Here is a 13,535-nt window from a genome sequence, read left to right as displayed (position 1 = left end):
AAAGAATACATATAAAAATATTTTCTTATCATACTGAATAATTTGTATGAATATAAAATATAATTTCTCATCATATGGAATTAAAAGAATACATATAAAAATATTTTCTCATTATACAGAATTATTTGTAAAAATATAAAATACATTTAAAATATATAATACATTTTCTTATCTTGAATTATTTGTAAAAATATAAAATACATTTTCCCATCATACTGAATTATTTGTAAAAATATTTAAAAAATTCTCATCATCCTGAAGTATTTGTAAAAATATAAACAACATATTTTCTCATAATACAGATTCATTTGTAAAAATATAAAATACATTTTCTCATCATACAGAAATATTTGTAAAAATATAAAATATATTTTCTCAGCATACAGAATTATTAAAAAAAATATGAAAATTATATTTTCTCATACAGAATTATTTGTAAAAATATAAAATATATAGTTTCTCATCATAAATCGCTGTTTCCTTTTTGCTGGCGTTGTGGGGTTCAGGACAAATGAAGTTACTCATTGGAGACGCCCCAGACATGCTGTGTGTGTGTGTGTGTGTGTGTGTGTGTGTGTGTGTGTGTGTGTGTGTGTGTGTGTGTGTGTGTGTGTGTGTGTGTGTGTGTGTGTGTGTGTGTGTGTGTGTGTGTGTGTGTGTGTGTGTGTGTGTGTGTGAGCAAGCGTTCCATCGGTGCTCATCTCTTACTGTGTTGCTGGCGGTCCCATGAGTTGAAACTACAATATAAACACTCTTTATAACACACACACACACACACACACACACACACACACACACACACACACACACACACACACACACACACACACACACACACACACACACACACACACGCACACACGCACACACGCACACACGCACACACACACACGCACGGAATTTTGCTGCCATTAAATTAGGAGTCGAGGGAATTGTGCTGGCAAAGCCGTCGGCTACTAAGCTAACATCCAGTGGAAGGAAGGAAGGAAGGAAGGAAGGAAGGAAGGAAGGAAGGAGGGAAAGGAGGAAGGCACACACACACACACACACACACACACACACACACACACACACACACACACACACACACACACACACACACACACACACACACACACACACACACACACACACACACACACACACACACACACACACACACACACACACACACACACACACACAAAGTTGTGTTACATCCAGAATGTAGTAAACAATTCAAAGAGTCAATGAAGAATGTTCTTTGGTGCTGATATTATTATTATTATTATTATTAATATTGTTGCAACACTAGCGAGCTAGCGGCTAACGTGCCTCCACAGTGCGAAGCTGCTTCTAAATCACTAAAACATTTTTTTTTTGTTGTCATAAAGAAATACAATCATATGTGCCTACGGACGGTATCCCTGCAGACTGTATTGATTTATATTGATATATAATGTATATATTGTGTTTTTTATCTTGATTTAATAAAAAAAAAAAAAGTTTTTATTTTTTTTATTTTTATTTTTTTAAATTTATTGTGCGGCCGCGGCCCGGTACCAATCGGTCTACGGACCGGTACCGGGCCGCGGCCCGGTGGTTGGGGACCACTGTGCTACACTACACACCGTGGGAGCATACAAAAAAAAATGCTTATAGATAACAATAATATAGAATAATAGAATTGTACTATATAATAATTATAAATCATTATAATTTATGTATAATACAACACTTATTTTACATGATAATTGTCTCTTAGATGTCTCTCTTTATTTTAATTTAATTTATTTATTTATTCGAATTAAAATTTTTTTAATTTAATTTACTTTATTTTAATTGGGGATGGTTATTGATGATAAAATGTTAAGAAAATCCATCTATTTAGACCAAAAAAAAAAGGCAGCACAAAGGAATGGAACACATTTGGGGAGATTACGACAAGATGGGGGGGAAGCTCGTTAATAATAATAATAATAATAAAATGCTGACAACATAAAAACTAGAATAGTTAGACAAAATGACAAGATGGATGACATCAGCAGTCAAGAAAATGTATTTTAAAGTAACTCCACAAACGCGGCACAAAGGATGATGTGTTATTTGAATAGTCACAATGACGAGGAGCTAACAACAACACTCTGTTACCCTGCTCACCAGGCAGGTGCTCACATACGTCATGAGGACTTTTACTTTGAAGGGCATCCCATCCCAGCAGGCAGACAGGAAGTAGGCCTGGGTTTAGAGCTTCTAAAGCAACATCAGAGAGCGTCGGAGCGAGAGGAACGACAACTCCCGGCAGAACTTTCTGCTCCACAAAAGACGAGCGTCTCGGACTTTGAGGAGCGAGGAAATGAAAGCTCGGAGCGTTGAGAGGGAAAAGTGCGCCTCCCAGGAAGTAGGGAAGTCTTGTGAAGGCTGGCGGCGCCCGCAGGCTCCACTTGTGATTGACACAACTGAGGTCCAATCTGACAACATCCTGCACTTCTTTGTCACTTTTTTTTGGACAAAACCTGCAGTGGAACTCTGCCGCTCTCCTCTAGAACAGACCCGGGCCTTGTCCGGCCCGCGTGAGGCCAATCATAATGCCTGGTTCACACCAACGGCGCTTTAAAGCGGCGAGCAAAGTGCCGTCATTTTTGTCCATTTTTCCACGAATATCCCGATCTCCAAAGTAATGTTATGCTTTGATACGCTCTCATACGAATTAGTTACCGTTCCTCACGATTTGACGCCGCTTTGGTACGCTTTAAATCACGCTTTGATACGTTTTATTACGCTTTATTACGCTTTGACGCGATCCCGACTCTTTAAATCAGGCTCTGGCACGATTATCAAGCTCTGTTGTGCATTGTTACAACAAAAATAAGAAAAAAATTTGAAAAACTCAGTATACTAAGTTTCCCCCACATTTTTTTTTTAGATGTATCTATTTATTTGATTTCTCTTTTTGTTTTATTATATACAGGATAAAACACATAATGTAATAAAAAAGAGAAATATGATAAACAAATAAGTAAAAAAAAATGTGAAAAACTCTGTATACTGTTTTCCACACATTTTTTATATTCATTTATTTTTTCAATTTCTCTTTTTTTCCCCTTGTATTATGTTTATTATTTATTATTCATTATGTTTTATATCTTCATTTCTTTTATTTCTTTGTCATCTTAATAAATATCTATCTTTCATTTCTTATGCTAGTTGACAATAAAAAAAGGCATTTCTTTTATTTTTTATATTCATTTATTTTTTCAATTTCTCTTTTTTTTCCGTTATAATATGTTTATTATTTATTATTTATTATGTTATATATCTTCATTTCTTTTATGTCTTTGTCATCTTAATAAATATCTATCTTTCATTTCTTATGCTAGTTGACAATAATAAAAGGCATTTCTTTTATTTTTTATATTCATTTATTTTTTCAATTTCTCTTTTTTTCCCGTTATATTATGTTTATTTATTATGTTTTATATTCATTTATTTTTTCAATTTCTCTTTTTTTCCCGTTATATTATGTTTATTATTTATTATGTTTTATATCTTCATTTCTATTATTTCTTTGTCATCTTAATAAATATCTATCTTTCATTTCTTATGCTAGTTGACAATAATAAAAGGCATTTCTTTTATTTTTTATATTCATTTATTTTTTCAATTTCTCTTTTTTTCCCGTTATATTATGTTTATTATTTATTATTTATTATGTTTTATATCTTCATTTCTTTTATTTCTTTGTCATCTTAATAAATATCTATCTTTCATTTCTTATGCTAGTTGACAATAATAAAAGGCAGTTCTTTTATTTTTTATATTCATTTATTTTTTCAATTTCTCTTTTTTTTCCGTTATATTATGTTTATTATTTATTATGTTTTATATTCATTTATTTTTTCAATTTCTCTTTTTTTCCCCGTTATATTATGTTTATTATTTATTATTTATTAGGTTTTATATCTTCATTTCTTTTATTTCTTTGTCATCTTAATAAATATCTATCTTTCATTTCTTATGCTAGTTGACAATAATAAAAGGCATTTCTTTTATTTTTTATATTCATTTATTTTTTCAATTTCTCTTTTTTTCCCGTCATAGTATGTTTATTATTTATTATGTTTTCTATCTTCATTTCTTTTATTTCTTTGTCATCTTAATAAATATCTATCTTTCATTTCTTATGCTAGTTGACAATAATAAAAGGCATTTCTTTTATTTTTTATATTCAATGTCACTAGTCAATATCCCAGTCACTTCCTACTTGTAGTTGTAGACTGGGGGTCCGCGCTTTGAACCAAGATCTGTTAAGCTCTCCTACGCTTTGAGTCAAGCTTTGCTGAGCTTTGTCACGCTTTGATACGCTCTCGGCGCTTTATTCCATCCTTGACAGAGCGCTAAATTTTTTTAAACCGTTTAAAATATTTTGGCGAACTTGCCGCATGTCCCGCTTTACTACAAGCTTTCCCACGATCCATTAGGACCCTCACGCTTTAATCACGCTTTAATCACGCTTTAACGCCGCTTTGCATGCCGCTTTAAAGTGCCGTTGGTGTGAACCTAGCATAAATGACAAAATACATTTAAAAAAGTATCTATGTCGAGTGTGCAATACAACGGTGCTGCTTTTGTTTTGAAAAGCGTTATTTGTATTACTTCCACGTGAGTGAATGTGAACAGCAGCAATCACAAAGAGGTGCGCATTTGAGAACGTGTCACTCTCCCGACGCACTGTAACGCGCTGGAAACTTGGAGCTTCAGCTGAAGAGCAGAACGGCCGACTTTGACTGTTTTTCGCTGGCTTTGGATGAGAGCTGCGATGTACGCGACTCCGCCCAGCTGCTCATCTTCTTACCTTTTTAAATACATAAAAACTACTTTATATTGACAGAGTTGATCTCGAGATTTACAAAAAAATACAAAAATGTAATAAATATAACAAAATGGCCCCCACAGGCTTTGATTTGTCAGTGTGTGGCCCTCAGCAGCCCAGCTTTACTGTGTTTGTTGACTAAGTAAGGATGTTGACTAAGTCAGTATGTTGACTAAGTAAGAATGTTGACTAAGTCAGGATGTTGACTAAGTCAGGATGTTGACGAAGTCAGGATGTTGATTAAGTCAGGATGTTGACTAAGTCAGTATGTTGACTAAGTAAGAATGTTGACTAATTCAGGATGTTGACTAAGTCAGGATGTTGACTAAGTCAGGATGTTGACTAAGTAAATATATTGACTAAGTCAGGATGTTGACTAAATAAGAATGTTGACTAAGTCAGGATGTTGACTAAGTCAGGATGTTGACTAAGTAAAGATATTGACTAAGTCAGGATGTTGACTAAATAAGGATGTTGACTAAGTCAGGATGTTGACTATGTAAGGATGTTGACTAAGTAAGGATATTGACTAAGTCAGGATGTTGACTATGTAAAGATATTGACTAAGTAAGGATGTTGACTAATTAAGGAAGTTGACTAAGTCAGGATGTTGACTAAGTAAGGATGTTGACTAATTAAGGATGTTGACTATGTAAGGATGTTGACTAAGTCAGGATGTAGACTAAGTAAGAATGTTGACTAAGTCAGGATGTTGACTAAGTCAGGATGTTGACTAAGTAAATATATTGACTAAGTCAGGATGTTGACTAAATAAGAATGTTGACTAAGTCAGGATGTTGACTAAGTCAGGATGTTGACTAAGTAAAGATATTGACTAAGTCAGGATGTTGACTAAATAAGGATGTTGACTAAGTCAGGATGTTGACTAAATAAGGATGTTGACTAAGTCAGGATGTTGACTATGTAAGGATGTTGACTAAGTAAGGATATTGACTAAGTCAGGATGTTGACTATGTAAAGATATTGACTAAGTAAGGATGTTGACTAATTAAGGAAGTTGACTAAGTCAGGATGTTGACTAAGTAAGGATGTTGACTAATTAAGGATGTTGACTATGTAAGGATGTTGACTAAGTCAGGATGTAGACTAAGTAAGGATGTTGACCAAGTCAGGGTGTTGACTAAGTAAGGATGTTGAGTAAGTCAGGATGTTGACTAAGTAAGGATGTTGAGTAAGTCAGTATGTTGACTAAGTAAGAATGTTGACTAAGTCAGGATGTTGACTAAGTCAGGATGTTGACTAAGTAAAGATGTTGACTAAGTCAGGATGTTGACTAAATAAGGATGTTGACTAAGTCAGGATGTTGACTATGTAAGGATGTTGACTAAGTAAGAATGTTGACTAAGTCAGGATGTTGACTATGTAAAGATATTGACTAAGTAAGGATGTTGACTGATTAAGGAAGTTGACTAAGTCAGGATGTTGACTAAGTAAGGATGTTGACTAATTAAGGATGTTGACTATGTAAGGATGTTGACTAAGTCAGGATGTAGACTAAGTAAGGATGTTGACCAAGTCAGGGTGTAGACTAAGTCAGGGTGTTGACTAAGTAAGGATGTAGACTAAGTAAGGATGATGACCAAGTCAGGGTGTTGACTAAGTCAGGGTGTTGACTAAGTAAGGATGTAGACTAAGTAGGGATGTTGACCAAGTCAGGGTGTTGACTAAGTCAGGATGTCAACTAAGTTAGCATGTTGACTAAGTCAGCATGTTGACTAAGTAAGGAAGTTGACTAATTAAGGATGTAGACTAAGTAAGGATGTTGACCAAGTCAGGGTGTTGACTAAGTCAGGGTGTTGACTAAGTAAGGATGTAGACTAAGTAAGGATGTTGACCAAGTCAGGGTGTTGACTAAGTCAGCATGTTGACTAAGTAAGGATGTTGACTAAGTGAGGAAGTTGACTAATTAAGGAAGTTGACTAATTAAGGATGTTGACTAAGTAAGGATGTTGACTAAGTGAGGAAGTTGACTAATTAAGGAAGTTGACTAATTAAGGATGTTGACTAAGTAAGGATGTTGACTAATTAAGGAAGTTGACCAATTAAGGATGTTGACTAAGTAAGGAAGTTGACTAATTAAGGAAGTTGACTAATTAAGGATGTTGACTAAGTAAGGAAGTTGACTAATTAAGGATGTTGACTAAGTAAGGAAGTTGACTAATTAAGGAAGTTGACTAATTAAGGATGTTGACTAATTAAGGAAGTTGACTAATTAAGGATGTTGACTAAGTCAGGATGTTGACTAAGTAAGGATGTTGACTAAGTAATGATGTTGACTAATTAAGGATGTTGACTAAGTCAGGATGTTGACTATGTAAAGATGTTGACTAATTAAGGATGTTGACTAAGTAGGGATGTTGACTATGTAAAGATGTTGACTAAGTCAGGATGTTGACTAAGTAAGGATGTTGACTAATTAAGGATGTTGACTATGTAAGGATGTTGACTAAGTCAGGATGTAGACTAAGTAAGGATGTTGACCAAGTCAGGGTGTTGACTAAGTAAGGATGTTGAGTAAGTCAGTATGTTGACTAAGTAAGAATGTAGACTAATTAAGGATGTTGACTAATTAAGGATGTTGACTAAGTAAGAATGTTGACTAAGTCAGGATGTTGACTATGTAAGGATGTTGACTAAGTCAGGATGTTGACTATGTAAGGATGTTGACTAAGTAAGAATTTTGACTGAGTCAGGATGTTGACTAAGTAAGGATGTAGACTAATTAAGGATGTAGACTAATTAAGGATGTTGACTAATATAAGGATGTTGACTAAGTCAGGATGTTGACTATGTAAGGATGTTGACTAAGTCAGGATGTTGACTATGTAAGGATGTTGACTAAGTAAGGAAGTTGACTAATTAAGGAAGTTGACTAATTAAGGATGTTGACTAATTAAGGAAGTTGACTAATTAAGGATGTTGACTAAGTCAGGATGTTGACTAAGTAAGGATGTTGACTATGTAAATATGTTGACTAAGTAAGGATGTTGACTAATTAAGGATGTTGACTAAGTAATGATGTTGACTAATTAAGGATGTTGACTAAGTCAGGATGTTGACTATGTAAAGATGTTGACTAAGTAAGGATGTTGACTAATTAAGGATGTTGACTATGTAAAGATGTTGATTAAGTCAGGATGTTGACTAAGTAAGGATGTTGACTAATTAAGGATGTTGACTATGTAAGGATGTTGACTAAGTCAGGATGTAGACTAAGTAAGGATGTTGACCAAGTCAGGATGTTGACTAAGTAAGGATGTTGAGTAAGTCAGTATGTTGACTAAGTAAGAATGTAGACTAATTAAGGATGTTGACTAATTAAGGATGTTGACTAAGTAAGAATGTTGACTAAGTCAGGATGTTGACTATGTAAGGATGTTGACTAAGTAAGGATGTTGACTATGTAAAGATGCTGACTAAGTCAGGATGTTGACTAAGTCAGGATGTTGACTGAGTCAGGATGTTGACTAAGTAAGGATGTAGACTAATTAAGGATGTAGACTAATTAAGGATGTTGACTAATATAAGGATGTTGACTAAGTCAGGATGTTGACTATGTAAGGATGTTGACTAAGTAAGGATGTAGACTAATTAAGGATGTAGACTAATTAAGGATGTTGACTAATATAAGGATGTTGACTAAGTAAGAATGTTGACTAAGTCAGGATGTTGACTAATTAAGGATGTTGACTAAGTAAGGATGTTGACTAAGTCAGGATGTTGACTAATTAAGGATGTTGACTAATATAAGGATGTTGACTAAGTCAGGATGTTGACTATGTAAGGATGTTGACTAAGTAAGGATGTAGACTAATTAAGGATGTTGACTAATATAAGGATGTTGACTAAGTAAGAATGTTGACTAAGTCAGGATGTTGACTAATTAAGGATGTTGACTAAGTCAGGATGTTGACTAATTAAGGATGTTGACTAAGTAAGGATGTTGACTAAGTCAGGATGTTGACTAATTAAGGATGTTGAATAAGTCAGGATGTTGACTAAGTAAGGATGTTGACTAAGTCAGGATGTTGACTAATTAAGGATGTTGAATAAGTCAGGATGTTGACTAAGTAAGGAAGTTGACTAATTAAGGAAGTTGACTAATTAAGGATGTTGACTAATTAAGGAAGTTGACTAATTAAGGATGTTGACTAAGTAAGGATGTTGACTAAGTCAGGATGTTGACTAATTAAGGATGTTGAATAAGTCAGGATGTTGACTAAGTAAGGATGTTGACTAAGTCAGGATGTTGACTAATTAAGGATGTTGAATAAGTCAGGATGTTGACTAAGTAAGGAAGTTGACTAATTAAGGAAGTTGACTAATTAAGGATGTTGACTAATTAAGGAAGTTGACTAATTAAGGATGTTGACTAAGTCAGGATGTTGACTAAGTAAGGATGTTGACTATGTAAATATGTTGACTAAGTAAGGATGTTGACTAATTAAGGATGTTGACTAAGTAATGATGTTGACTAATTAAGGATGTTGACTAAGTCAGGATGTTGACTATGTAAAGATGTTGACTAAGTAAGGATGTTGACTAATTAAGGATGTTGACTATGTAAAGATGTTGATTAAGTCAGGATGTTGACTAAGTAAGGATGTTGACTAATTAAGGATGTTGACTATGTAAGGATGTTGACTAAGTCAGGATGTAGACTAAGTAAGGATGTTGACCAAGTCAGGATGTTGACTAAGTAAGGATGTTGAGTAAGTCAGTATGTTGACTAAGTAAGAATGTAGACTAATTAAGGATGTTGACTAATTAAGGATGTTGACTAAGTAAGAATGTTGACTAAGTCAGGATGTTGACTATGTAAGGATGTTGACTAAGTAAGGATGTTGACTATGTAAAGATGCTGACTAAGTCAGGATGTTGACTAAGTCAGGATGTTGACTGAGTCAGGATGTTGACTAAGTAAGGATGTAGACTAATTAAGGATGTAGACTAATTAAGGATGTTGACTAATATAAGGATGTTGACTAAGTCAGGATGTTGACTATGTAAGGATGTTGACTAAGTAAGGATGTAGACTAATTAAGGATGTAGACTAATTAAGGATGTTGACTAATATAAGGATGTTGACTAAGTAAGAATGTTGACTAAGTCAGGATGTTGACTAATTAAGGATGTTGACTAAGTAAGGATGTTGACTAAGTCAGGATGTTGACTAATTAAGGATGTTGACTAATATAAGGATGTTGACTAAGTCAGGATGTTGACTATGTAAGGATGTTGACTAAGTAAGGATGTAGACTAATTAAGGATGTTGACTAATATAAGGATGTTGACTAAGTAAGAATGTTGACTAAGTCAGGATGTTGACTAATTAAGGATGTTGACTAAGTCAGGATGTTGACTAATTAAGGATGTTGACTAAGTAAGGATGTTGACTAAGTCAGGATGTTGACTAATTAAGGATGTTGAATAAGTCAGGATGTTGACTAAGTAAGGATGTTGACTAAGTCAGGATGTTGACTAATTAAGGATGTTGAATAAGTCAGGATGTTGACTAATTAAGGATGTTGACTAAGTAAGGATGTTGACTAAGTCAGGATGTTGACTAATTAAGGATGTTGACTAAGTAATGATGTTGACTAAGTAAAGATGTTGACTAAGTCAGGATGTTGGAGTCTCCGTGCTTTGACAAGTGATGAAGAAATCAATAATCAGAGTCAAATATAGTAAATATTAATGAGTGAAAGCAAGATGAGAAGCAGAAAGTGAGTTAGTCTCCTGTGAGTGGCAGCTGCTGCTACTACTGCTGCTGCTAATACTGCTGCTGCTGCTGCTTGCTCGGCCCTGCCTGCTACCTGCGTGCCTTCGGGCAAGTGGAGAAATCAATAGGCACTTTTCTCCGTGTGTATTTCCCCCCACGCTAACACAACCCTGAGGAGAGCCACTGACCTGAGGCGTTCTTCAGCTTGCCGTTGGAGTCCACTGTGGTGTACATGACGTACGGACCTGGCTGGTTCACTCCCAGCGGCTGCAAACAACACATGACTCAGCATCAACTGACATTTACACTCTATACGTGGATTTAGGAAAGTGCTGTATACATTTATTATTATTCATACTATTATTATTATTATTCTCATTATTATTATCCTCATTATTGTTATTATTGGCGTGGCGAAGTTGGGAGAGTGGCCGTGCCAGCAACCTGAGGGTTCCTGGTTCGATCCCCACCTTCTACCATCCTAGTCACGTCCGTTGTGTCCTTGAGCAAGACACTTCACCCTTGCTCCTGATGGGTGCTGGTTAGCGCCGTGCATGGCAGCTCCCGCCATCAGTGTGTGAATGTGGAAATAGTGTCAAAGCGCTTTGAGTTCCTTAGAAAGGTAGAAAAGCGCCATACAAGTACAACCCATTTACCATTTTTATTATCAATATTATTATTATTATTACTATTATCATTATTAATATTATAATCATTATTATTATTATTATCATAATTGTTATTATTATTGTTATTATTATTATCATTATTACTTATTATTACTTATTCATTATTATTATCAATATTATTATTATTATTATTGTCATTATAATTATTATTATTCTAATTATTATTATCAACATCGTTATTAATTATCATTATTAATATTATAATCATTATTATTTTTATTATTATCATCATTGTTATTATTATTATCATTATTACTTATTCATTATTATTATCAATATTATTATTATTCTCATTATTATTATTATTATAATTATTATTATCAATATTATTATTAATATTATAATTATTAATATTATAATCATTATTATTATAATGATCATCATTGTTATTATTATTGTTATTATTATTATCATTATTACTTATTCATTATTATTATCAATATTATTATTATTACCAATATTATTATTATTCTCTTTTTTATTATTGTCATTATTATTGTCATTATTATTATTATTGTCATTATTATTATTATTATTCTAATTATTATTATCAATATCATTATTAATTATCATTATTAATATTATAATCATTATTATTATTATTATCATCATTGTTATTATTATTATCATTATTACTTATTAATTATTATTATCAATATTATTATTATTGTCATTATTATTATTATCAATATTATTATTATTAATATTAATATTATCATTATTAACATTATAATCATTATTAACATTATAATCATTATTATTATAATGATAATCATTGTTATTATTATTGTTATTATTATTATCATTATTACTTATTCATTATTATTATCAATATTATTATTATTATTATTACCAATATCATTATTATTATTATTACTTATTCATTATTATTATTATCAATATTATTATTATTATTATTCTCATTATTATTATTATTATTCTCATTAATATATTATCATTATCATCAATATCATTATTATTATTATTGTTATTATTATTATTATATTATTATCATTATTCTCATTATTATTATTGTTATTATTATTATCATTATTACTATTATTACTTATTCTACTTATTATATATTATACTTTTTTCCTACAACGGTGCGGATAATTTACAGTTTTTTCTTCGCTGAGAGCAATGATGCAAATAAAATAAAAAACAAGCAAAGACACTGAAAAAGTTGTGTTATTGTTTGTGCTACGGCGCCATCTTTTGGACGAGTGTCCTTACGTTTCGTGCTTTCAACAGGAAGCAAAAGTACTGTTCCGTCTTCCAGCCGTCCATAGCGTTTTTACTCGTATGGATTCTTCATTAATCACTCCAAGAAACGTTTGTAAGTTTTACAATGTAACTAAAACAATTCTTACATACTAAAGCGTCCCAGGTGTGACGTCTGTAGGAGTGTTGTCAAGCATATTTGTACATGTTATCGTCATGTAATCAAGCCAGCATTATTATCATTAGCTAATATGCTAACACATCTACAATCGTCTGTGTTAGTATTTTTAACGTATTCTTTTTGTGTTGTTTCAGTTTCACAAATTCCTCAGTAAATTCACCAAAACGTCACCGTGGAGTTATTGAGTCTGTTTAGCTGGTTGGAGAGCTAGCTTGGGTCCATGAGCATGACTTCTGTTTTGTTTGATCGGCCGTTTTACGGCCTTGTTACAGACACCCTTTGGAAACAATTAAGGTAATGTAAATAAACATTTTCAGAATATTTCCTTGTAAATAACTTGCGACTTATACACTCTACAGTCCGTAAAATAGCTTGCGCAGCTAGTGGGTCCACGACCATGACTTCTGTTTTGTTTGATCTCCCGTTTTACTGCCTTGTTACAGACACCCTTTGGAAACAATTAAGGTAATGTAAATAAACATTTTCAGAATATTTCCTTGTAAATAACTTGCGACTTATAGACCGGTGTGACTTTTATTTGGAAAATATATTTTTATTGTACAATTTAGTGGGTGAAGATATATATATATATATATATATATATATATATATATATATATATATATTTGTGTTGTTTCAGTTTCACAAATTCCTTAGTAAATTCACCGAAACGTCACCGTGGAGTTATTGAGTCTGTTTAGCTGGTTGGAGAGCTAGCTTGGGTCCATGACCATGACTTCTGTTTTGTTTGATCGGCCGTTTTACTGCCTTGTTACAGACACCCTTTGGAAACAATTAAGGTAATGTAAATAAACATTTTCAGAATATTTCCTTGTAAATAACTTG

At 32.9% G+C, this 13,535-nt stretch overlaps 1 protein-coding gene across 1 annotated transcript in view; it reads right to left on the bottom strand.

Annotated features, from left to right (window-relative positions):
• Window positions 1–13,535, bottom strand: part of itfg1 (integrin alpha FG-GAP repeat containing 1) — a 290,804-nt gene that overhangs the window by 30,729 nt on the left and 246,540 nt on the right. The window contains exon 14 of the mRNA XM_062020935.1: window positions 10,784–10,862. Coding sequence (XP_061876919.1) covers window positions 10,784–10,862 — 79 coding nt within the window. The remainder of the gene's footprint in view (window positions 1–10,783; window positions 10,863–13,535) is intronic.

Source organism: Entelurus aequoreus, linkage group LG02 (genome assembly GCF_033978785.1).
Source record: "Entelurus aequoreus isolate RoL-2023_Sb linkage group LG02, RoL_Eaeq_v1.1, whole genome shotgun sequence".
Lineage (NCBI taxonomy): Eukaryota > Metazoa > Chordata > Actinopteri > Syngnathiformes > Syngnathidae > Entelurus > Entelurus aequoreus.
The sequence above is the reverse complement of the archived record's forward strand: the minus strand, read 5'-3'. Positions and strand labels throughout refer to the sequence as shown.